The sequence below is a fragment of the Leuciscus leuciscus genome (assembly GCF_965113295.1).
Source record: "Leuciscus leuciscus genome assembly, chromosome: 16".
In the NCBI taxonomy this organism is placed as follows: Eukaryota; Metazoa; Chordata; class Actinopteri; order Cypriniformes; family Leuciscidae; genus Leuciscus; species Leuciscus leuciscus.
The window spans coordinates 40,446,451-40,470,741 of NC_138740.1; the positions used below are offsets into that span (position 1 = coordinate 40,446,451).

The 24,291-nt window shown below is 40.9% G+C and overlaps 1 protein-coding gene and 1 long non-coding RNA gene across 2 annotated transcripts in view; one reads left to right on the forward strand and one right to left on the reverse strand.

Annotated features, from left to right (window-relative positions):
- LOC309477040 overlaps positions 1-24,291 on the reverse strand; it is a 271,762-nt gene that overhangs the window by 182,591 nt on the left and 64,880 nt on the right. The window lies entirely within an intron of this gene.
- On the forward strand, positions 9,704-11,512 carry LOC309476998 (uncharacterized protein). Its single transcript, XM_082140154.1, has 4 exons — positions 9,704-9,858; positions 10,002-10,097; positions 10,489-10,773; positions 10,903-11,512. Exons 2-4 carry the CDS (start codon positions 10,052-10,054, stop codon positions 11,040-11,042), a joined length of 471 nt encoding a protein of 156 aa, XP_081996280.1. The 5' UTR covers positions 9,704-9,858; positions 10,002-10,051; the 3' UTR covers positions 11,043-11,512.

Consider the following 24,291-nt stretch of genomic DNA (forward strand, 5'->3'; position numbering starts at 1 on the left):
ACTTAATTATATTACTTTTTACTGAAAATTATATAATTCAATAAAACAAACAAATTGTAATGTATGTCATATGACTATAGCTTGTATGTGAAAGTGACGTGTATTAATGTGGGTTTGAAAGTAGAACAGTATTTAAATGACGATATTAAAGTTTTCGTCCGAGAAAGAATGTGAACGCAGTGCTAAAGTGCTAAAGAAAGTGAAAAGAACGTGTGAGTAAATTAGGGAGAAAAGAAAGTTAAAGGAAAGTTGATAGATGGAAGTCGTAAGAAGATTGAAGGTTAAAAGAAGGTTGAAAGATTTAAGTCTTAAGGGAATCCTTTGAAAGAAAGATCTATAATAAATATTCTTTTTTATTTTTTAAAAGTACTGTATTTTATTTTATTTTTCTAAACTGTTTTAATTATTCTTATTTCTTTTCATTATTTTAATTTCTTCTATGTAAAGCACTTTGAATTGCCATTGTGTATGAAATGTGCTATATAAATAAACTTGCCTTGCCTTGCCTATAGCTATGCATGATTGAATACACTCTAGATGTGTTTATAGTGAACTACATTTTCATTCAAACAATTAAATAAAGCATTAATTAAATAATTATATTTGATTTACTGTCAACAATGAGAAATATTAATAAATTAGTAAAAGAATGAATGAAAGTCACCATCACACAATAAACAAATGCAAGTCAACACATGAAACAAAGCTTTATTCAAACTACAATCATGTATGTAGACTACAGGCGCTGAACCCCACATCCTTCTGCCATCTCAACACAGCGGTTCCCATTCTGAGGCTTTATTCTGATGAATCAGCTGACCGCCAGAGGTGAGCCATTCCTTCGTGCCTGAGGTTGTTGCGTGATGTGTTGTGCTTCACAATCTGAGGCAATAAGGGCTGGTGGAGTGATGGAGGGTCTCGTAAGAGCAGGTCGAGTGATGGAGGGTCTCGTAAGGGCAGGTGGAGTGATGGAGGGTCTCATAAGGACAGGTTGAGTGATGGAGGGTCTCATAAGGGCTGGTGGAGTGATGGAGGGTCTCATAAGGACAGGTGGAGTGATGGAGGGTCTCGTAAGGACAGGTTGAGTGATGGAGGGTCTCAGAAGGGCAGGTGGAATGATGGAGGGTCTCATAAGGACAGGTTGAGTGATGGAGGGTCTCGTCCATGGCACCATCTCCAGGATTCAGCTCTGGGCTCCTCATCCTCAGTGCTCACACCAGCCTGCTGACATTTCAGATCCTACAAAAAATGCACAAACATCAAATCAAATCAAATCACTTTATTGTCACACAACCATATACACAAGTGCAACAGTGGTGAAATTCTTAGGTGCAGTTCCAAGCAACATAGCAGTCATGACACAATGGACGAAAACAATTTACACTTACAGATTACACCTCTAATGTGCGCACAATAACTCACAGCACCATATACACTATACAATATACAATAAATAATGTACAATATACAATATAGACATCTATACATACAATAAATACACATGTGAAAGAAAATAATGTAAATATACAGTAGGTTAAGTTAAGTTGAGGTGTTTTGAAATGCAGTATGTTTATGGGTTATTGATCACTTGGGATCAAGAGTTTAGAAATCGAATTGCTTGCGGGAAGAAGCTGTCATGGAGTCGGCTGGTGCGTGTCCTGATTCTGCGGTACCGCCTGCCTGATGGTAGCAGTGAGAACAGCCCATGGCTCGGGTGGCTGGAGTCTCTGATGATCTTCCGAGCTTTCTTCACACACCGCCTGGCATATATTTCCTGGAGGGAGGGAAGCTCACCTCCGATGATACGACTGGCAGTGTGCACCACCCTTTGCAGGGCTTTGCAGTCGCGGGCGATAGTATTGCCGTACCAGGCAGTGATGCAGCCAGTCACAATGCTCTCTACAGTGCTGGTGTAGAACCGTGTGAGGATATGGCGGTTCATTCCAAACTTCCTCAGCCGTCTCAGGAAGAAGAGGCGCTGATGAGCCTTCTTCACAACGGCCTTGGTGTGGACGGACCATGTGAGTTCCTCTGTGATGTGGACACCGAGGAACTTAAAGCTGCTGACTCTCTCCACCGGTGCTCCATTGATGGTGATGGGGCTGTGTTCTCTGCCACTCCTCCTGAAGTCGACCACTAGCTCCTTGGTCTTGCTGACGTTGAGGAAGAGGTTATGCTCCTGACACCAGCGTGACAGAGTGTGCACCTCATCTCTGTAGGCCGTTTCGTTGTTGTCGGTGATCAAACCTACCACCGTCGTATCATCAGCAAACTTAATGATGGTATTGGAGCTGTGAGTTGCCATACAGTCATGTGTGTACAAGGAGTACAAGAGTGGGCTGAGAACACAGCCCCGAGGGGCTCCAGTGTTGAGGGTCAGCGATGAGGAGATGTTACTGCCCATTCTAACCACTTGGCGTCTGTTTGACAGGAAGTCCAGGATCCAGCTGCACAGCAAACTGTTTAAGCCCAGAGCCCGGAGTTTCACATCAAGCATGGAGGGCACTATGGTGTTGAATGCTGAGCTGTAGTCTACAAACAGCATTCTCACATATGTGTTCCTTTTTTCCAGGTGGGAGATAGCAGTGTATATTGTAGATGCAATAGCATCATCAGTGGAATGGTTGATGCGGTATGCAAACTGCAATAGGCCCAGTGAGGGAGGTAAAACAGAGCAGATGTAATCTCTGACTAGTCTCTCAAAGCATTTGCTAATGATGGGGGTCAGAGCAACAGGACGCCAGTCATTTAAGCAGGTGATGTTGGATTGCTTCGGTACAGGTACAATAGTGGACGTTTTGAAGCATGTGGGGACTACAGACAAGGAGAGGGACAAGTTGAAAATGTCCTTAAAAACACCAGCCAGTTGGTTCGCGCATTCTCTGATGACACGGCCCGGAATGCCGTCTGGACCCGCGGCTTTACGGATGTTCACCCGTCGGAAGGATCGGGTTACATCCGCTACAGAGTTGGAGAGTGTACTAACCTCTGTAGCTTCAGCCGTGAGAGCTCTCTCCGCGAGGGGGGTGTAAGTTCCCTCGAAACGAGCATAAAAAGTGTTTAGCTCATCCGGGAGAGAGGCAGCGGTGTTCACTGTGGAGTTTGTGTTCCCTTTGTAGTCCGTGATGATATTAATTCCCTGCCACATGCTTCTAGAGTCGGTGGTGTTGAACTGTCTTTCAATCTTGTCCCTGAAATGGCGTTTTGCTACTCTGATAGTTTTTCGGAGGGCATAACTAGCTTGTTTATGCTCCTCCACAATCCTGGAATTAAAAGCGAAGGTCCGCGCATTGAGTGCCGCACGAACTTCACTATTTATCCATGGTTTCTGGTTAGGGTAAATCCGTATTATTTTGGTCGGAACAACGTCCTCTACGCACTTCCTGATGAAACACGTTACGCTATCAGCATAGACCTCGATGCTGTTATTAGAGGCCGACCGGAACATCTCCCAGTCAGCGTGATCAAAACAATCCTGTAGCATAGAGTCTGACTGGTCCGACCAGCACTGGATCGTTCTGAGGGTGGGTGTTTCCTGTTTTAGTTTCTGCCTGTAAACGGGCAGAAGGAGAATGGAAGAATGGTCTGATTTGCCAAGTGGTGAGCGGGGGAGGGATTTGTAGCCATCCTGGAAAGGAGAGTTTTGCTCTGTCCGCTCGATGCACAGAGCACCCCGCAGTTTCGATAGCCGAATCTGGAATCTCAGCAGACATCCAAGTTTCTGTAAGGCAGATAATGCAGCAGTCCCTCGTCTCACGTTGGAAAGAGATCCGCGCTCTCAGCTCGCAGAGATTGTTGTCCAAAGACTGAACATTTGCCAGTAGAACACTGGGAAGCGGGGGTCGATTTGCGCGCCGTCTTACTCTGACGAGAACGCCGGCTCTTCTTCCCCTTCTCCGGCTGCGTTTCCGCGGCCGAGCTGCCCAGACAAAGGGCTCCGCTGCCGTGTTTGTAAACAGTGGGTCGTCTTTGAAGAATATAAAGTCCGGTTTTCGGTGTGCGATTGCCGAACCAATGTCCAAAAGTGTTTGTCTGTCGTACACAATAAGGCAGACAACATCCAAAACGAAAAACATAAGAACTGTAAACAAAACAAACAAAAAACTACAATGTTGTGGCGGAGCTCGCAACGCAGCAGCCATACTCGGCGCCATCTTGGATCGCCATCTTGGATCAAACATAACACAAGAGCAGTCATTTTAACCGCAAAATGTCATTTGATTTCAGTATTATTTAGAAGACAAAAACGCTTTACAGTTTGAGTTATGAAGTTTTCAGATGATCATAACTCTGAGTCAACACATTATCATCTATATACTGTAATCTGTACAATACTGTAAGATAATATACTGTAATCATCTTTAATGTGTTCATTATTTCTGCCTAAATGAATGTGCCGTTAACCACTGTAACTGCATGATTGTATTATCTGTATATTTCTGATATATGGATGTTACTTTGACACATTATGTATAAGCACTAAATAAAGTGAAAATAAAACTAAACATGTGAACTAAACCGGCTCCAGATTGCCCTTTGACCCTGTAATGCAGTCTCGTGTCTCCCTCTACAGGAGATCATCAGAATCACAGCAGAGTTAAAGAAGCTACAGATGAAAATGTGTTTTACAGCAACAAATGAAAACACTTACAGATTTCAGTTCATCAGGGAATATGAAAATCAACAAGTTGTAATTTGAAGGGAATCATTATTGAAGTCAAACACAAAGATGTCAAATGTGCGTCACTATAAAATATGACTTCTGCTGTTTTGATATTATTCTGAAGGTTTGAATGGTTTGATCAGAATCAAGATCTCTTTAGTTCCAGTGAATTCTGTGACGCTTCCAGCTTTAATATCATAAAGCAGCCTGTGATTATGATGATGAGTTTATGACAGAATCACTTTTATTCTCCGCTTTCTCCATCATGTGCTTCATCTGTCGTTTCACACAGAAGATCTCTCTGTTTCTCTTTCTGATAGAGTTAGAAACAGGGAATAATTGATGTTCTTCCCAGAGACTGTGTTTCTGGATTCTTCTGTTAGCAGAAGCTGATGATGATGTTTCATATCAGGCAAATCTCCATCATCTCCTGATTCAACAATATGCACAAACTCAGATCACTCATACATGCATTACAGTCATGAGTCTCAGTATAATATGTTTTCCTCATTTAAAAGCGACTGAAAGATGTCATTTCTGTAGAAGATGACAATAAATCAACACATTCATTCACACAGAACATACCTTAGTACTTCTTCAAAACAATATCTCCTCTGAATATCTGATGTGAGACGCAGCCGTATTGTTTCCTGAAGAGTTTCAAGAGTCTGAATGTTAAATGTAAAACTCAGATCTGATAAACTCCATCAGCTGCTCATTTAATCATCTCTGATTTATTAACACTGATTTCCATCAGCAGAACATTAGTGACTTTAACAGACGAACTGAAGCTGTTCAGAACAACAACAGATCAACACTTACTCAATACTCAATATCTACTGTTCACAAACACATCATAGTATACATTAAAGCAGAAGTTGCTAGAAGTTCAGTCATTCACACAAAATGTAAAATCACATTATTATTTGTGAGTTGATAATGAATGACATTCAGTGAATTAAACTGAGAGAATGTCACTTGTTTAAAATAGAAATGAAGGCATTGTAAATAAATCTGTATGAGTGTGTGTTTTCTATTCCTCCTAACACACAGAATATGATCTGCAGTTTTCATCTTTGTCCACTAGATGTCAGAAGTAGATTTGAGGTGAAACTCAAAGGCCTTTAGTTTCAGGATCAGAGACAGTGAAGAGAAATCAGAGAATCTGATCTGAAGCTCAATGAGGATCATCATGTGTCTCATATGAAGCAGAAAGAGACTCTCATCTGATGTGAATCTGGAGGAGAAAGTGTCCCAGTAACGGAGGATCAACTCCACAGTCTGAGGATCATATCGAGATCTCTTCTACACGCTTAAAGAACAGATACGACTTTGAAACTTCAGCGTATCAGCAAATCACTTTAGAGATTAGAATTTCAACGTTGAAAGACGGTAATCGTTTACTGGGAACCGTCTCCATTGACTTTGTATTGTGTGAAGCTTCCTTCTTGTCATTTCTGACTTATAACAAAAACTAAACAATGTCTAAAAGGTGTACAGCAAACAAGATAAACAAACCCAGAAATACATTTTTTATAAGCTGTCGACCCCAAAAACACCAGTGTTTAAGGAGACAAAAGTGGATACAGGCAATAAGACGTGAAGCATCAGCTGATGAACGAAGGGGTAAATTGTGGGAAACTCAGTATGCACTATAAATACACTACGTGTGCAGAAAACATTTTGTCACTAGTAAGTCAAATATCTAAATGTCAGTTTTATATATTATATTTCTGTAAGATTATAGCTAACCCTGTCCCTGATTATGTTCCCCTCAGTAATATGACACTGTCCCAATTGCCTCTATCCACATTTGTGTTCTTAAATGCTCATTTTTGGGGGTTATATCTAGTTTTTTTTAGCTTGTTTTCTGTACACCTCGTCACATAGCAGCTTTTAGACCAGGGTTCTCAAGTTTGATCAAAAGCTTGGAGTGAGATCACATGTGGTTAGGGGAGGAGCTCTAATGCAGCCCCGCCCCCGCCTGTCCCCGCCCCCCAATTTTACCCATTGTTCATAATTAACCAGCACAAATTGAAATTATAACAATTGGTAAATCTGATAAATGACAGAGCAATTCATCACATCAAATATACTCTTTAATGTTATATTTCAATATAATTACAAATATACAAAAATTACAAAAATATAACAAATTGCTCCAAACAGTTTGGAAAAACAAATATATTAAAACATATTATATAAGCACAAACTTTTATGTTAGATGCGATTAATCAATTTGACAGCACTAGTTTAAACATACTTTTTTTTAAATGTTTGTTGTAGTAGCCTATATATTTTAACATAGTGTTTTTTTTTCTTCTAATATACATTTTTGAGTCATGAATAATATTATAATTTTCTTGAACTAATAAAAACTCTGGTACAATGCTAATTATTATCTCAAATGGTCAAATATCTTTTTGCTTTTTCCCTGACATCTTTGAAAAATACAAATGCAATGGCAATGATTAATGTATGTTTTGACAGGATATAAAATATTACCCAGAGCACTCTGCTTTAATACATGTAGCCTTAATGTAACTAGAAAGAGTAATACAGTATAATATATATCATTTAAAATAAAATGAAGAAATACATCTTCATTCCTTCCCATACCCACTAACATTTCCCTTCAGATAACGTAAGCTAGCCGAACTGAGCCAAAGCTTCTGGCCTGGTTGCAAAGTAGTTGTAGAGTTTTTGACTGCATCAATAATAATGTATACGATGGGCTATATATTAAATGTTCTAGCCTAAAAATGTTAGACGAGCTTTCTTCCAACTTACCTTCTCCATCACCACGTGTGTTTGCGCGATGTTGTTGGTTACCTAGTAACAAACGTACGGTGGCCGAGAATGTTCCGTCAACTTCCGTGTGTTCATCTATGTTGCCTTGTAACGAACGCAATCTGGCCGAGATACGTGCTGGCGGCAGGAAACTTCACTTTGTGTGTCTGTGCCTCGTATACAACGTTATATATAAAGCACAAAAGATCAATGAAAACTGTAAGACTGCAGAATCAAAGTGTGTGAGAGATTGATGATCAGCGTCACGTCTTCATGTTGGTCCTCAGGACTCGCTCCACAATGTCACGAATGACACACAACGGCTCAAAAGTGTTCACACTTGATTCTAATGATGTGATCAAACCAACTGTACAGAATATGAGCCCGTTCAGAAAAGTTCACAGTGTCATTGCTAAAAAAGAGCATCATGCTTGACTAGTGAGCATTGTGAGAACTAATGACCTCTCGACTACATGAAATGCTTGAGGACAATGGAATAATAAAGTGTTCTCAGGCAACAGAGGAATATTTGTGGAAGAGTTGTACAAAGGCTCAGGTTGAAACGGATGAAGTGCTGGTTCACTATAATGAAACCCTTGGCAGTGTTTGAGACGCCTCACCCTTGGGCCTCAGGCTTTATTCCACATGGATCTTGATGGATGAATTATGCCATATTGATAATGAAGCTTTGGTGGATGTTTTTGTTGTCAGGGAGTTTCACCAGTCTCTCACAGGCACATTTCATGATTTTTACGAACTATAAACCCTACACTGGGACTCCTGCACTATTCCCAGCCAATGCCATCCTTTCAACACAGATCATTAGAGTTTGATCACTTACGACTTTATGTTTCCATCACCCTGTTTTCAATCACATTCTGAAGTATCGCATCAGAAACAAGTGATGGAAATCCAAAATTCAAAAAAGTTTTTACGTGTTGACTTGTGCGAAAAAGAGTTAATGTGAATAATGGGAGATGGAAACGCATTTTCCAAATAAATTCTGATAACGGATAGCCGGTTCAGACTCTTCCTCTCAAGTATCTTACAATGCCTACCCTAGTATACAGACAATATATTTTATAACAATTTATAACCCTAATTTTTTATTCATAACCACTGACAACCCCTCTCCTCCCCTATTGTAGAAATGCTAGTATCACACAATAGAAATGCACAATGTCCCCTTACTTTAGTCTGTGTAGGAACAGATAAAAGTGTTGATCTCTAGAAGGATTGTGTGAAGATAGAAGATCAGAAGAGGTGCAAAGTTACTCAAACACTTGTGAACTAATAAAAGAATGTTCAAATCGACTGTCAGCCAATGAAGTGAAGCCAAGATTGGGGTTTTATGATCATGTCTTCAGGTTGTCAGGTCTGATGTTCAGGGTGTATCTCTGGCAGTGAAACTATGAACAATCTTGATCCATGTTGCAGGTTTAAACACACACACACTGCACAGGAATACACCAGGGGTTCATATCAGGGCTGGTAGAAGCACTGGGACCCGATTATAGCAAAAAGCAAGGAACAAGACAGTATTGCACTATTGCATTGCACTATGAACAGAGTAAAGTTGAGTCTGTTAAACTGCCTCCTTGTTTTTATTAGTCACCTGTAGCATTACAGAATTCATTAATGAACGTATTATTAAGGTCAATATAAACTAAAAACCTCAACTAGTGTTCAGTGCTCGTCTTGCAGCGACGACAGAACAGCTTACAGGCTTTGTTTGAACTTTTGCCATTGAACGGGTATATGTACTTTTAACCCCTTCCTCATCACCCCCAATTTTGGCAAGTGCTGCATACATGACATACCCAAAATAAAAAGGTTACTGCTCATAAGTAATTCTGAATAGAAACATAACACACATACATTTAGAAAGCCAACCCTTGAGAGTTTATAGTTCAAGACTCAAAATTAACCAGACTGTTATTAATATTGAGATATATAAGCTCAAACATATTTTGAACTACAATAATCCGGGATCACCAGTGATCCCTGACGGGTATAAGGGGTTTTAACACCTGAGGTGTTCAAGCTTTAATTTACACTGGTAACACTGGTGTCACTTGCGAAAACCAAATGATGTCGCCGTGGGCAGAAACCTGCAGAAACGTGCAATCCTATTCATTTCCTGATTCTTCAGCGTCTGGATTTTTTATTTCCTGATTCTTCAGATTCTTCCACCAACTCAAAATCAAAGCTACGCCCTTGAATTGGAGAGGGAGAAGAATGGGTGTGTGTTTTCTGCACAGGTGATCTTGACTTTGAGCTCATTGAGTCAGAGGAGAATCTCTGCAACTCTTCGCTGACTCTGGGATTCTCACTCTGGACTTTTCCTTTATATATATTCAGGGATTTTATTAACAAATCATTCCACATCTCTCTTCTTCTCACAGGTGAGATATATGTTTGGTTTTGAATAGGCTACATCATTTAATGATTAGTTTTAGCCTACTTAATTGAGGAGTTTCATTTTCATATATGGATGACTGGATTATTTGCCATTTTATCATACAATGTTTTAATTGCTTAAACTAAGGTTTACAGTTTAGATGATAAAGAAATGCATGAAAACACAACGAGTGAAACATGAATCTTGAGAAGTTCAGACGGAGCAGCTGCAGTGATAAAGACTGTGAGTAGATTAATATCAGTCATTCATATCATCATATTTCATCAGTCAAGATACAAACAAGGAATATTTCAGGGAATCTTCTGCACATCACTAGTGTTTGTGTTAATGATGCAAATGCCATTGAATTTGTCCTTATTTGTAGATTTTACCAGTGGAAACTGGAAATGACTTTTATTCTAGAATGAATGCTGATGTTGGTGATTAATGTTGTGGTGAACAATTTCATTCTGATAAGAACAATTCTGACTAATTCAAACCTTGATCTACTTTATTGATGTATTAAAGGCTTTAAAAGCTGAAAAACATTTTACAACAATAACATGAGCTAATCTGAATCTGTCAGTTCAGTCGCTGTATTTAAAATATGAGCTGTTTTCTTCTTCATTTACAGTCTCTGTTGATCCAGTCGGAGCTGTAAAGTGTCGTTCTGATGAATCAAATATGATCAAACATGAGGTGAGAAAAGAAAGATCTACTGAACAGATTCAAATGGAGTTTATAAATGAAATCACACATCCAGAAAACTGCTGGAGCCTCAGAAATCACAGATCAGCAGAAAACAAGAAGACTGAGAGACAAATGGAGGACAGAAATGAGACACAAACCAGTGAATCACCAGAGGAAAGAGGAGAGACACGTGATATATCGAGCAGTATGGAGAGAAGAAAGCCAAGATGTGAGTGTTTGATTGAACATAATTTAATCTTTCATCACATTTTAGTCTGTTTTAAATTATCACATACATTAGAACATAATCAAACTCAAAACAACATATATGATGATAATCTAATATTTATATTTCTAGTCTCCTGTGATCCAGACGAGCCTGTAAAGTTTGATTCTGATGTCAAAACTGAGGAGAGATTCTCATCAAACCCTTCATCATCATCATCATCATCATCATCATCATCATGTTCACTCCTGGACTCTTTTAGTCTCATCTGATCACACACACACTCATGAACAGTGTATTTCCCAGAGCTTCTCCTGATGTTGCTCTGCTGATAAACTTCACTGACAACAGTTTCACACCATGAACACTTTATCATCTTCATCTTCATCACACACATAGATTCACACAATATTTCGCTGCTCATGTATTTAAGACTGAACAATTCTGCATTTCTATTGCTCATTGTTGCCAGCACTGTTTTCCAGCATGTTTGTGGCGAGCAGGACGAGGCCGAGGGCCGCGAGAGAGCGGCGTGAGGCCAGTGGTGTGAGAGAGCGGCGTGAGGCCGGTGGTGTGAGAGAGCGGCGTGAGGCCGGTGGTGTGAGAGAGCGGCGTGAGGCCGGTGGTGTGAGAGAGCGGCGTGAGGCCGGTGGTGTGAGAGAGCGGCGTGAGGTCGAGGGCCGTGAGAGAGCGGCGTGAGGCCGGTGGTGTGAGAGAGCGGCGTGAGGCCGGTGGTGTGAGAGAGCGGCGTGAGGCCGGTGGTGTGAGAGAGCGGCGTGAGGTCGAGGGCCGTGAGAGAGCGGCGTGAGGCCGGTGGTGTGAGAGAGCGGCGTGAGGTCGAGGGCCGTGAGAGAGCGGCGTGAGGCCGGTGGTGTGAGAGAGCGGCGTGAGGCCGGTGGTGTGAGAGAGAGCGGCGTGAGGCCGGTGGTGTGAGAGAGCGGCGTGAGGCCGGTGGTGTGAGAGAGCGGCGTGAGGCCGGTGGTGTGAGAGAGCGGCGTGAGGCCGGTGGTGTGATCACTGATGAGTGACTCCTGTGAGACGCACCGCTCTCGTATCTCTCACAGAGGAAGCATAAGAGGAGGAGCGACGACAGTGGAGATCGAGAGAGGACAGGCCTGGACTTATGTTGTGGTTTATTATGTGACTGCAGTCGTCTGTGAAGGCCGGCTGTCTTTTACTTTCGTTTTCTATTTGTTTAATTTATTGTATTAAAGTCTTTGAATGTGCGCCGGTTCCAGCCTCCTTCTTCCCACAATAATGAAGTAGAGACAAACATTTCCAATAGTCTTTGATGAGGTTTATTTTCTTGCAAGAAAAGGCCAGCAGTCGTACAGTCACACAGAGTGATTAGTGACGGTGATATATAGGCTTTTATAGTCTCTCTGTTATCTCTATAGGGGCCAATGATGGTCTTTACAACCATACCTGGGACATTCTTAGACTTCATATACATAATATACTTCATACACTTAATATCATATACTTCATTCTTACATAATCATTTTGTATCGTTGAGTGGAGGCTCTCCTATCACGTACCAACACTCCAATACAATTCCATATCAGAATAAGGTGTGTGTGTTTGCTCTTTTACTATTAGATGATGGTCACACACATCTTAAAGATAAAATTTCTTCCACAATTACAAAATGTAAAAATACAATAGAATTAAATGTATTTAAAACTAAAATTAAAGATCAGCTATGAATACAAATGTATGCAATCCTTGATATATTAATGTGAAGAAACATCATTCAGTCTTTATATTGACTGTGAAAGTTTGTTTAAATAAGACAAAGTGTGTCTGAGAAGTGCTTCTGTTTTTAACCTGTTAATGACCTTTCTAGATGTTTGACACTGAAACACAAGAGATGAATCTGGATCATCACTTCCAGTCAGGGCCGGACTGGGACACAATTTCAGGCCGGGAAATCCCACACTCATCCAGGCCATCCCATGGACCCAAATAAAATGTAGAAACACGGACAATTTTTTATTTTTTCCTAAATTACATTTATTGGTCTAAATCCTTAGGCTGGGGCCGTGTAAAATAATTAAAGGCTTTCTCTTGAACAGTATCCTCGCTTCCCTTTTCCTTCTCTTCATTTTCCCTAATATCTTTCTGTCTCTCCCTTCCACCAGTATCATCAGCCTCATACACTAAGTAAAGTGGAGTACTAGTGTTATATATATAATGTGTGTGTGTGTGTGTGTGTGTGTGTGTGTAAAACAACCACCTTATTGTCATTTGTTTGCCCAGAATCTACATTTATTTTAGTAAAAAATCAAAGTATTATATTTATGACAAAATGTTGTTGTTTTCATCTTAAATTACTTAAATATCCAACATTTAGCAACACTAGGCTATATTTCATACAATATGTAAAAAAAAATATATATATATTATTTTGCTTCTACATGTCATCTCACTCCCTGGCTGAATGTGTGATCATTGCACCACAGCTAGTGCTAGGCTGACTCCACCTTCATTTGATATAAAAAAAAAAGAAGAAGGAAAAAAGTTTTAAACCTCACAAATGGGCAGACATAATTTTCTAAATTGTCTAATAAAATGTTATTGCATTATTTTTTAGTTGATGTCTGCACTATCACTCGTGTCTCCCTGCTCCCAGTACCACATAAATGTTAATATGTGTCTGCTAAATTACTAATGTAACTTTACACTAAATAATATTAATCTCCTTTAGCATACAGTATTTTGAGTGACGATAGTAATAGGGGCGCTACCGCTAACATTTGCTAGCATTTCAATACTAAGTTAACGAAGAAAAAAGTAGAGTATTTAGAGATGAAACTGACCTGCACTTGAAGCCCTGAACAGGTCATTCATTTTGCAACATTTTGCTGCTTGTTCTCTGAGTGCTTTCTTTTTCGTTGTCCTTTCCCTCTCTGCTCCACCTGGCCGTTTTCTCTCCATCATCGGGTGATGCTCGCATTTTCTGTTTAACCGTTTTGGCTGATGCTTAAAGGAACACTCCACCGTTTTTTGAAATAGGGCTTATTCACCTTCTTTCCTACATTTAGATAGGTGGGCAAATGCATTTTTGTCTCAGTGCATGCATTGTTTTAGTTTGACAGGGTTGGCGCTAGCTTAGCTTAGCATAATGAATGGAATCCTTTGTTGCCAGCTAGCATGTCCTGAGTAAAAGTGATATAAAAAAAAAAAAACCCCACCTAATTACTTCTTGTGGCCTGCGTATTCACAACAAGTACAAATAGCGATGCAGATTAACACTAGGCGATTTCCTATGCAGATTTTGACTTGGGACTATATTAGGGGGAAGCACAGGCGAAGCACTGCTATTTGGGCGCAGAGATATCACGCCCAAGTAGCAGTGCTTCGCCTGTGCTTCCCCCTAATATAGTCCTTAATATATAAGCCAATATCTGCCTAGGAAATCGCCTAGTGTTAATCTGCATCGCTATTTGTGCTTGTTGTGAATACGCAGGCCACAAGAAGTAATTAGGTAGGTTTTTTTTTTATATATCACTTTTATTCAGGACATGCTAGCTGGCAACAAATGATTCCATTCATTATGCTAAGCTAAGCTCACGCCGACCCTGTCAAACTAAAACAATGCATGCACTGAGACAAAAATGCATTTGCCCACCTATCTAAATGTGGGAAAGAAGGTGAATAAGCCCTATTTCAAAAAACGGTGGAGTGTTCCTTTAAAGTGGAATCGTAGCCTTGCCAGTCAAGACTAACAGATTCATGATTTCATTTTATAATAATCATTTTATTGAATGACGAATTCGAAAATGATCACTGGTAAAGGTAGTAGTATAAAAAAAATATATAATAATACATTTAAAAAATTTTACAAAATTAAGAAAAAAACGCTGGCTGGCAGCAGGCCAAATTAGTCGCCAGGCCACCGGGAATTCTCCCGGTGCTCCCGATGCTCCCGATGGCCAGTCCGGGCCTGCTTCCAGTCCAGAACCGCATTACCACATGTATTTATCACAAAGCTCGTAGATCATTGTAAACTCACAGTTCTGATGCACAAACACACTGTAATCCACAAGCTTGCTTCCACCTGCACATGTCCTGACACGGTTCAACATTTACATGCTTCCCTCCATTACACACCTGACTTCTCTTCCTCTCTGGTCACCTTTACCGTAAAACTTCAAATAATAATAACTTCACGCCTGGTGTGTCTACAGGTTTGGATCAATAAAGGCCTGGTCTGTTTTTTTAGTTTAGGGCTGTATTCAATCTTCTAAAACCCATCAGATCGTCTGTTTAAGCCAGTTCCATGGTGCAAATTGTGCAGAAGTTCTGATTAGATGCCATTAGGCCTAATTAATAACTAAGACTGCAGAGATGAAAGCCAGAGTTCCAAATTGTTTAAACCTTTTTCAATATTGACTAGGCCCATTTTGTTTCAAATTTCCGCATTAGACAAAATATTTTATGTCATGACTGTAACATCCTGACTGTTACTTTATGTCCTAAAGGTGGCACCGTAGCCCTCGGGCAAGTCTCGTATCCCGCGAGATTAGAGGGAGCAAGAATAATAAAAGCATGTAGTTAAGAAAGCTCTGTTCCAGTTATTACGTCTACAATATAGTTTAGCCAGTGAGCAAACATTACAATGACAAGGATAGGGTAGGCTAATTGTTTGTATTATGCTGGCAACGGACAAAGAGGATCACAAACTTTCTTTGTTTAGTCTTCAGTTTTTCTAAATGTGTTTCTCTCAATACCACCATGGCGACAAAGAGAAAGTAGTATGATTTGACATTTAAGCTGACAGTTTCAGCTGACGGTTGATCCAAAGAGGGTGCGAGAATGGCGTAAATATAAAGCTGAACTGCAACGTCTGTCCGAGGAAGACGGCAAAAGGGCCAGACTCCGAGGTGGAGGAGGAATGCCAGTGAAGAGCTGGAGGTGAGCGTGTGCGAGTGGATCCACAGTATGCGGGCTAAGCATCTCAGAGTCTCACGTAAAATGATCAGGGCCAAGGCAAAAGAAGTGTATGCAACAGTGAGTGACGGCAGGGATGAGGAGAGTTTTACTGCGAGCGCTGGCTGGCTGGACAAATTCATGAAGCGCAACGACTTTTCGGTCAAGATGCACAACTGTGGCCCAGAAAGGTGCCAGACACTTCACTGAGAAACTGGTGAATTTTGTCACATATACAATGCGGATTATTTAGGCAAAGAAAAAACATTATAGCCATGGACGAAACAGCGTGGTTTGATATGGTGGGCTCTACAACGGTGGATGTGAGAGGTGCGCGCAGTGTTCCACTGAAAACCACAGGCCATGAGAAGAGCCACTTAACTGTGGTGTTGGCTGCGAAAGCAGACGGGATCAAATTGAAACCTTACGTTGTCTTCAAAGGGGGGATCAAGGAGGTGAAATCAATGCAAAATATCAGTGTGGTGGTGGTGGCCACGTCCAAAAATGGATGGATAAACGAGGAGCTGACTGCAGACTGGCTTCAGAGAGTGGTGGGAAAGCTCAACTTCGCCCCTCGTCTCCTAGCCTGGCTTTACAAGCTCCTAGCCAATTCATATCGCTGTCATATCAGCGCAGCGACCAAAGCTGAGCTCAAAAGGGGCTACAACATAACCACGGCTGTGATACCCGGTGGCTGTACATTCAGGCCCCTGACAGGCAGAGTTAGCATAGGCTCGATGGATATTGCCGGTAACTTGTATTGTTCAGCCCATGGCTGTCACATCGTTTCGTTTTTTTATGCAGCCAAGACAGTGGTTCTCAAACCTGTCCTGGAGGACCACCAACACTGCACGTTTTCTTTGTCTCCCTAATCAAACACACCTGATTCAACTCATCAGCTCATTAACCCACTCGAGGAGTGGACGAGGGGTCCAGGAGTGGACGAGGGGTCCAGGAGTGGACGAGGGGTCGAGGAGTGGACGAGGGGTGGACGAGGAGTGGACGAGGGGTCCAGGAGTGGACGAGGGGTCCAGGAGTGGACGAGGGGTCGAGGAGTGGACGAGGGATGGACGAGGGGTCCAGGAGTGGTCGAGGAGTGGACGAGGGGTCCAGGAGTGGACGAGGGGTCCAGGAGTGGTCGAGGAGTGGACGAGGGGTCGAGGAGTGGACGAGGGGTCCAGGAGTGGATGAGGGGTGGTCGAGGGGTCCAGGAGTGGTCGAGGGTCCAGGAGTGGACGAGGGGTGGTCGAGGGGTCCAGGAGTGGTCAAGGGGTCCAGGAGTGGACGAGGGGTGGTTGAGGAGTGGACGAGGGGTCGAGGAGTGGCCACGTGGGGGTGCTGGCAGAGGCCTCACAAAACAAAGGCGCACCATAAAATAAGGTATGCAAATGTTTGCTTATATTTGTTTTGTGTTGCCCCTGGTAAGCTAATGCCCGGTTAGTGACTGCCTAAAATAAAAGACTTAAAGGGGTGGTTTACTGCTTTTTTTCTTTGCATGATTGTGTTTATGGGGTGCAATATAACATGTCTTCGGGGTTTTTTTTTTTTTTTTAAGTCTTATTTTTCATAAATTTCACCTTTATTGTAAGCTGCTTTCTCCTCTGTCATTTGAACGACCGGTTGACTTCCTGATTCTATGAAACCACTCCCTCAGAAACAGGCAATGGGCTCAGATTGGTTAGTTGGGCCGGTGTGTTGTAATTGGCTAAACTGCGTAGTGCATGTTGTCCGGAAACTTCACGCCCATTACCTTTACGGGCGAAAGTTGCATGTGCTCCGGTCAAATGTAAATAATGGTGTCAATACTGCCGTATCAGTTTGAGCCAGAATCAGACCCAGAAAGCGGCAATGAAGAGAGTCAAGCAACCTCCGCAAACACGGCTCTTACAAAACGTTTCTGAATGGTACATTTTTTATTATTATTATTCTATTCTATTCTATTCTAATCTACTATTATTATATAAGAATTTCGATATGCTGTTACTTGAAAATGCTACTGCTGCTTGTTAGCTTTTGAGATACGGTTTTCTCCTGATTAAACATTTAACATAACTGAATAAATGACTGAGTAATACCGTTTTTTAAAGTTATTGTTTTAACTTCAGCAGCTGAAGTTGGCTGTTGCGATTACATATAATTTTTTTAACTTTATACACGTTTGTCTTATACACACAAAATAGCATCGACTACTGGCTATAAACAAACAGCGTTGGCATTGGTTTACGTTCTTGATCAAATCGAAAAATTACGTCATAAAATATACATGGAAAATACATTTACAAAATTAGTACATAATTACAAATTCAGGTCCAAAATGTTTGTACGCGTTTGTACGTGTAAGTGGCTACTAAAGCCAGCGCTGGCATTTGTTTACGTCCTTGATAAAACTAAAACATTACGTCTGAAATTATACATGCAAACATTATTAAGTCTTACTTACAGGTTGTGGCCCAACAACTGCTGCCTCTGGTTTTAAAGTTGGAACTGCTTCATGTTTTAGTAACAGTTTCTTGTTGAATCCGGCATTGAATTCGTGGAGATTCTGGAAGCTGTCTTCCGTAAAATGCGCAGCACAGAGAGCTATTACGATTGAAATTTTCAGGAACATAATCAAACATACATTTTAGCCATTGTTGACGAACTACAGCGTCCGTATGAAGCCCGAACACAGAAGACCTGGCAGCTGGGTGAAAATAACACACTTTCGACGGCATGGCTACAGCTCTCCACTATAACTCTTCCTCTTCGACAAAGCCGCAGAAATATGGCCATGCCCCCTTTTTTGCATGGGTTAGTTACGTATAAAACCCGGGAAGTATCTCGTTGTAGTCCCATTCGAGTTGTTTTTGTAGGCATTAAACTTCCTGATTTTTAAAAGACGATATCTCTGCTTACGTTGAACTTTCAGCGCAGCAACTTTGCAGATACTGTTCATGCACCAACAGCAACATTACACACCATTTAAAATGAAAAAAGTGAAATCACAATCAACCACCCCTTTAAATAAATAACTTAAATAACCTAAAATTGATAAGAAAGTAGAAGGAGGGTAGGTTCCAGGTCTTGAGAAACAGTGCATGCATTAAGTGTTTTTTGTTTGTCTGTGTCTACGAGAGAAGCGTGTTGTTCGTCTTATCTGTTGTATTGTCCCAACGCAAGAAGTGCGTTATTTGTGTATGCGAAATCACACGTAAATCACACGTAAATCACGTGTGGCAGTGAAGTGTGGAGTCAGACGTCACGCTGACGTCACGTAAATCACGTGTGGCAGTGAAGTGTGGAGTCAGACGCCACGCTGACGTCACGTAAATCACGTGTGGCAGTGAAGTGTGGAGTCAGACGCCACGCTGACGTCACGTAAATCACGTGTGGCAGTGAAGTGTGGAGTCAGACGTCACGCTGACGTCACGTAAATCACGTGTGGCAGTGAAGTGTGGAGTCAGACGCCACGCTGACGTCACGTAAATCACGTGTGGCAGTGAAGTGTGGAGTCAGACGTCACGCTGACGTCACGTAAATCACGTGTGGCAGTGAAGTGTGGAGTCAGACGCCACGCTGACGTCACGTAAATCACGTGTGGCAGTGAAGTGTGGAGTCAGACGTCACGCTGACGTCACGTAAATCACGTGTGGCAGTGAAGTGTGGAGTCAGACGCCACGCTGACGTCATGTAAATCACGTGTGGCAGTGAAGTGTGGAGTCAGACGCCACGCTGACATTACGTAAATCACGTGTGGCAGTGAAGTGTGGAGTCAGACGTCACGCTGACGTCACGTAAATCACGTGTGGCAGTGAAGTGTGGAGTCAGACGCCACGCTGACGTCACGTAAATCACGTGTGGCAGTGAAGTGTGGAGTCAGACGTCACGCTGACGTCACGTAAATCACGTGTGGCAGTGAAGTGTGGAGTCAGACGCCACGCTGACGTCACGTAAATCACGTGTGGCAGTGAAGTGTGGAGTCAGACGCCACGCTGACGTCACGTAAATCACGTGTGGCAGTGAAGTGTGGAGTCAGACGTCACGCTGACGTCACGTAAATCACGTGTGGCAGTGAAGTGTGGAGTCAGACGCCACGCTGACGTCACGTAAATCACGTGTGGCAGTGAAGTGTGGAGTCAGACGTCACGCTGACGTCACGTAAATCACGTGTGGCAGTGAAGTGTGGAGTCAGACGCCACGCTGACGTCATGTAAATCACGTGTGGCAGTGAAGTGTGGAGTCAGACGCCACGCTGACATTACGTAAATCACGTGTGGCAGTGAAGTGTGGAGTCAGACGTCACGCTGACGTCACGTAAATCACGTGTGGCAGTGAAGTGTGGAGTCAGACGCCACGCTGACGTCACGTAAATCACGTGTGGCAGTGAAGTGTGGAGTCAGACGTCACGCTGACGTCACGTAAATCACGTGTGGCAGTGAAGTGTGGAGTCAGACGCCACGCTGACGTCACGTAAATCACGTGTGGCAGTGAAGTGTGGAGTCAGACGCCACGCTGACGTCACGTAAATCACGTGTGGCAGTGAAGTGTGGAGTCAGACGTCTATGGCGCTCGAAATGTTCCATTCGGCGACGAGACTGACAAGCACGACAGATAACACACGTGTATACGTGCGTGTACGTCTCCATTTGTTTTATATGGAGACGTACACGCAAATATCACGTCACGTAGACACGTCAATAACGTGTAGCTGTTGATCTTTACAGACGTGACGGCGGCGTCACGTTAGAATTTAACGTGTGGATAACGTCTGCCCGTCTGCACGTCTTAACGTCTGTACGTCTGCACGTCTTAACGTCTGCACGTCTGCCCGTCTTAACGTCTGCACGTCTGCCCGTCTGCACGTCTGCCCGCCTTATTTTCCTTATTTTCTCATAGGCTACATTTAGGCTACTGTTATAGACATTATAGATAATCTTATTTTGGCAGTTTACTTAGGACTAAATTGGATTTATTTATTTATATGATGATGAATGTCTGTTAAGTATGCATTTTGTATCCCAATGATAGATAAAAGTATATTGTCATGTATACGATCTTATGAGAGACAAATAAAATGGGCTAGTAAAATTCAGAAAAAGTGGGTCATATATTTGTTTGTTTAAGATTTGTTAAAGCCCTGCAGCAGCCGGTCTGCATGCCTCAAGTTCATTCATAGATGCTGCATTTAGTATTAATTAACCATCTGAAACCACTTTAAAACGTATTGGATTTTAAACTAAAATGAATTATCATACTTCTGATTGCTGGTTACTGCTATACTTATTCTGAACAGGTCATTAATCATTCAATTTAAAATAGTTTAACATAAATATACTATTTAATAGAGCTACACTACAGTTTTTATAAAGCCTAGCACTCTATTAAATCTAGCCTAGTCATACTGCAAATTTTTTTGCTACTATGTTAAGAGCATACAAATATATCACCCAACTCAGGCAAAACAATTGACAGCCCTGATAAATAAAGTAAAAGGCTTAAACGGATGCATCTTGTTTTCACCTGCAGGAAAAACAAACACTTAAAACAAAAATGGCAGTAAATGACCACTAAAGTCAGTAGGTGGCAGCAGAGGGACACTCATCTGCTCATTAGCCATGTCCACTCCTTGATATACTTGTAAGAAGTTTCAGTAAGTCTTGGGTCATTTATTCCTGTACATTAAGGGCTCAATGCATTAACAATTTCTGAAAGGAGCAATGTTCGATATAGTATACATTTGCTTTTGTAAAATATTTTCAGTGCTTTAAATGTCTTACAGATTTGTATGGGTTCTGCATGCATCTTTGGAAGTTATTCCACAAGATAAATATTAAGTAAAATGTATGACTGAATTATTTTTTTTAAATGGATTTTTATGTCAAAACGAAGAGTTTGTAATGTCATTTGTAGCATTTTTTAATAACAGAATAATAGACTTAAATAGTCAGAGTGTGACTGCTTTATTCTATGGTATTGTCTGCATGCTGGTCCTATTCCTGTCTAGCACATGAAATACCCATACCTTTACTCTGCTCTTAAGCACACAATAATCATAAATGCTACACTAAATCTTTAAATCCTGGGAAATAAAGTTTGTTACATAAATAAGAATTACAGTAAAAAGCATTCACTTAACAATTTTGCAGTTAATGAAGTACATGTTATACAATATGCTCAGCATTTTGTGTTCAGTATTTTCAGATTTAAACTATATGGCTACGATTTATATTTATGTTCTTTATATCACAATGACATACATATGTACACATCAGGGTTTCCGTTGAAATGTCCGACAAAATTAAATCTCTCCGGTCAAATTGTCCGATTAAAATTGCCTAATAATCCCGCCCCCCAACTCAATCTGAATTTGAGAATAAGCCTAAAATGTATAAAGCAAAAATACACCGACCTTTGGCTATGTTATAAAGGAACAGGCTCTACCGTTTTAAAGTTATTAAACATTATTACATGGCTTGGTTGAATTCCAATGTGGAATGCGGTCTGTTATTTCTTGATATCAGACCGCTGAAGCACTTGCGGCACCAGGATTTTGATTAGGTGGGCCTCCAGAAAACTGGATGGCCCAGTTAAAATAAGCCAAAAAATAAATAAGAACGGTTTCCCCTTCATCTCCGTTTCAGCGCTTTTCTGGGCACTGAGGACAGCGACTCAGTAGCCAACCTGAATTTAATGCGTAATTAGCATAGGTAAAAAAAAAAAAACACTTAAACAGGATTTTTTTTTTGCTTTTTTAATACAATTACAATTTCATTTCATTTATTGTTTAATAAAATTATAGGCCTATTATTTTTAGTTTATTAACAGCAACAACAGCTGTAAAGATGAAGTTGACGATCGCCATCTCCGTAGTGAACGCGCATATAGAGAGAAATGCACATGATCACATAATCAGAGAGTAGCCTATTTCTTTTAGTTTTAAATTGTTAAAAAGACATTTCAAGCTTTCTTAAGATATATTTCATGTCTGTGAGGCCTATGCTGAGTTTTGTTAGATGAGATGCGCTCCAGTTCACGAGCAATGCAAGTGACCGCGCGGGCGCCTGCATGATTAGGCCTATATCGTCTGCTATATTTCCAGGCAATCGGTTGATAAACATTTTTTTAATTAAAATTAAGATACAATTTATACAAAACGAAATTCACTTCAGAAAAGTCTTTCTACAAAACAAAACTTAATTAAGTGGTCAAAATCATGTCTGACCCGCTCCATGTCTCTCGATATTGCGCATCCTATCTTACTTGTGCTGTTCACTTTTCATAATCAACATAAATAAAAAAATAACATTATAATATTTTAACAAATATTAAACTAAATGAGCTTAATGGCTACAACACTTATAGTATACGTAGACTCTCTATTTGTACAAATTGCTGCACATTCATTTTATTCTGAATTTTGCACACATAAGTTGAAAGGCATTTGTTTGTGCATGCATAGCAAAACATATCTGCAACATTGATCAAGTTTCGCTGATAATTATGCGTGCATTTATTAATTATTATCTTAATGAATAATGAAACAAGGACGAAGCATATAAACTGCGTTGTTTGTTTAGAATGGAATGGATCGCAAATAGATCCGAATGAAGAAACGAACCATAGTAGAAAATGTTTTTTTTTCCGTCTATTTGAAAGTTAGGCTAATAAACATGTTGCATTCGGCCTGATTATGTAATTTTTTAAGTTGCATAGCCTGCCTCCAGTTTTCCTCAACTTTACTAATTAAGTATCTTTGACCAGCATATCATCAAAATGTCCGGAAAACGAAACCTCTGCCGGTCACTTGTTTTCTAGCGGAAACTCTGGTACACACACACACACACACACACACACACACACACACACACACACACACACACACACACACACACACACACACACACACTGTATATATATGTGTGTGTGTGTGTGTGTGTGTGTGTGTGTGTGTGTGTGTGTGTGTGTGTGTGTGTGTGTGTGTGTGTGTTACATTCTCTATAAAGTACATTTACTGTATTACTGTATGTAAAATGCAAGTGGAGTACGTATACAGTATTACAGTACTGAAAATAATGTCTGATTACACACCTGTAAACGTTTAAATGATTGAAGACACTGTTGTTCTCCCAACATTCAGCTGTAAGGTCATGATTGATAACATTGTCTGCAATAGTGTCCTTATTTCATTAGAAACATGTCCACAATCTTGACCTCTTCCACTGTTTTGCCTCTGTACCCTTCTTCCACCACACATCATTACTCCTCTTCTTCCAGACTGTTGACCCTGTTTGTTTCTGTGTTGTTCTTCCATTATCTAAATGTGTGACACTGAGTTGTGCTCTGTCAATATATGCTTGTCAAATGAAGCTTCAGGAGATGCACTTCTGAGCTATTTCAGAGACCTGGTTGATTTAATGCTTTACATTCCCCTTCATTAGTGAAATGCAAAATGTATAGCCAAGACACTGTCATTAAAATGTTAAAATGTAGCATGTCATGGGAACCAACAACAGCACATACATTAGGCTATACCCATATTTCTATTTATAACGCAGCCACTTTAAATTCACATAATGTTTCACATCTGAGTAACAGAAATATAATGATATA

Excerpts from the sequence above, each read along its gene's own strand:
- LOC309476998 (XM_082140154.1), top strand. The coding sequence starts at position 10,052 with ATGAATCTTGAGAAGTTCAGACGGAGCAGCTGCAGTGATAAAGACT. Across the intron at positions 10,098-10,488 it reads CAGCTGCAGTGATAAAGACT|TCTCTGTTGATCCAGTCGGA; the intron begins GTGAGTAGATTA and ends CTTCATTTACAG. Across the intron at positions 10,774-10,902 it reads GGAGAGAAGAAAGCCAAGAT|TCTCCTGTGATCCAGACGAG; the intron begins GTGAGTGTTTGA and ends TTATATTTCTAG.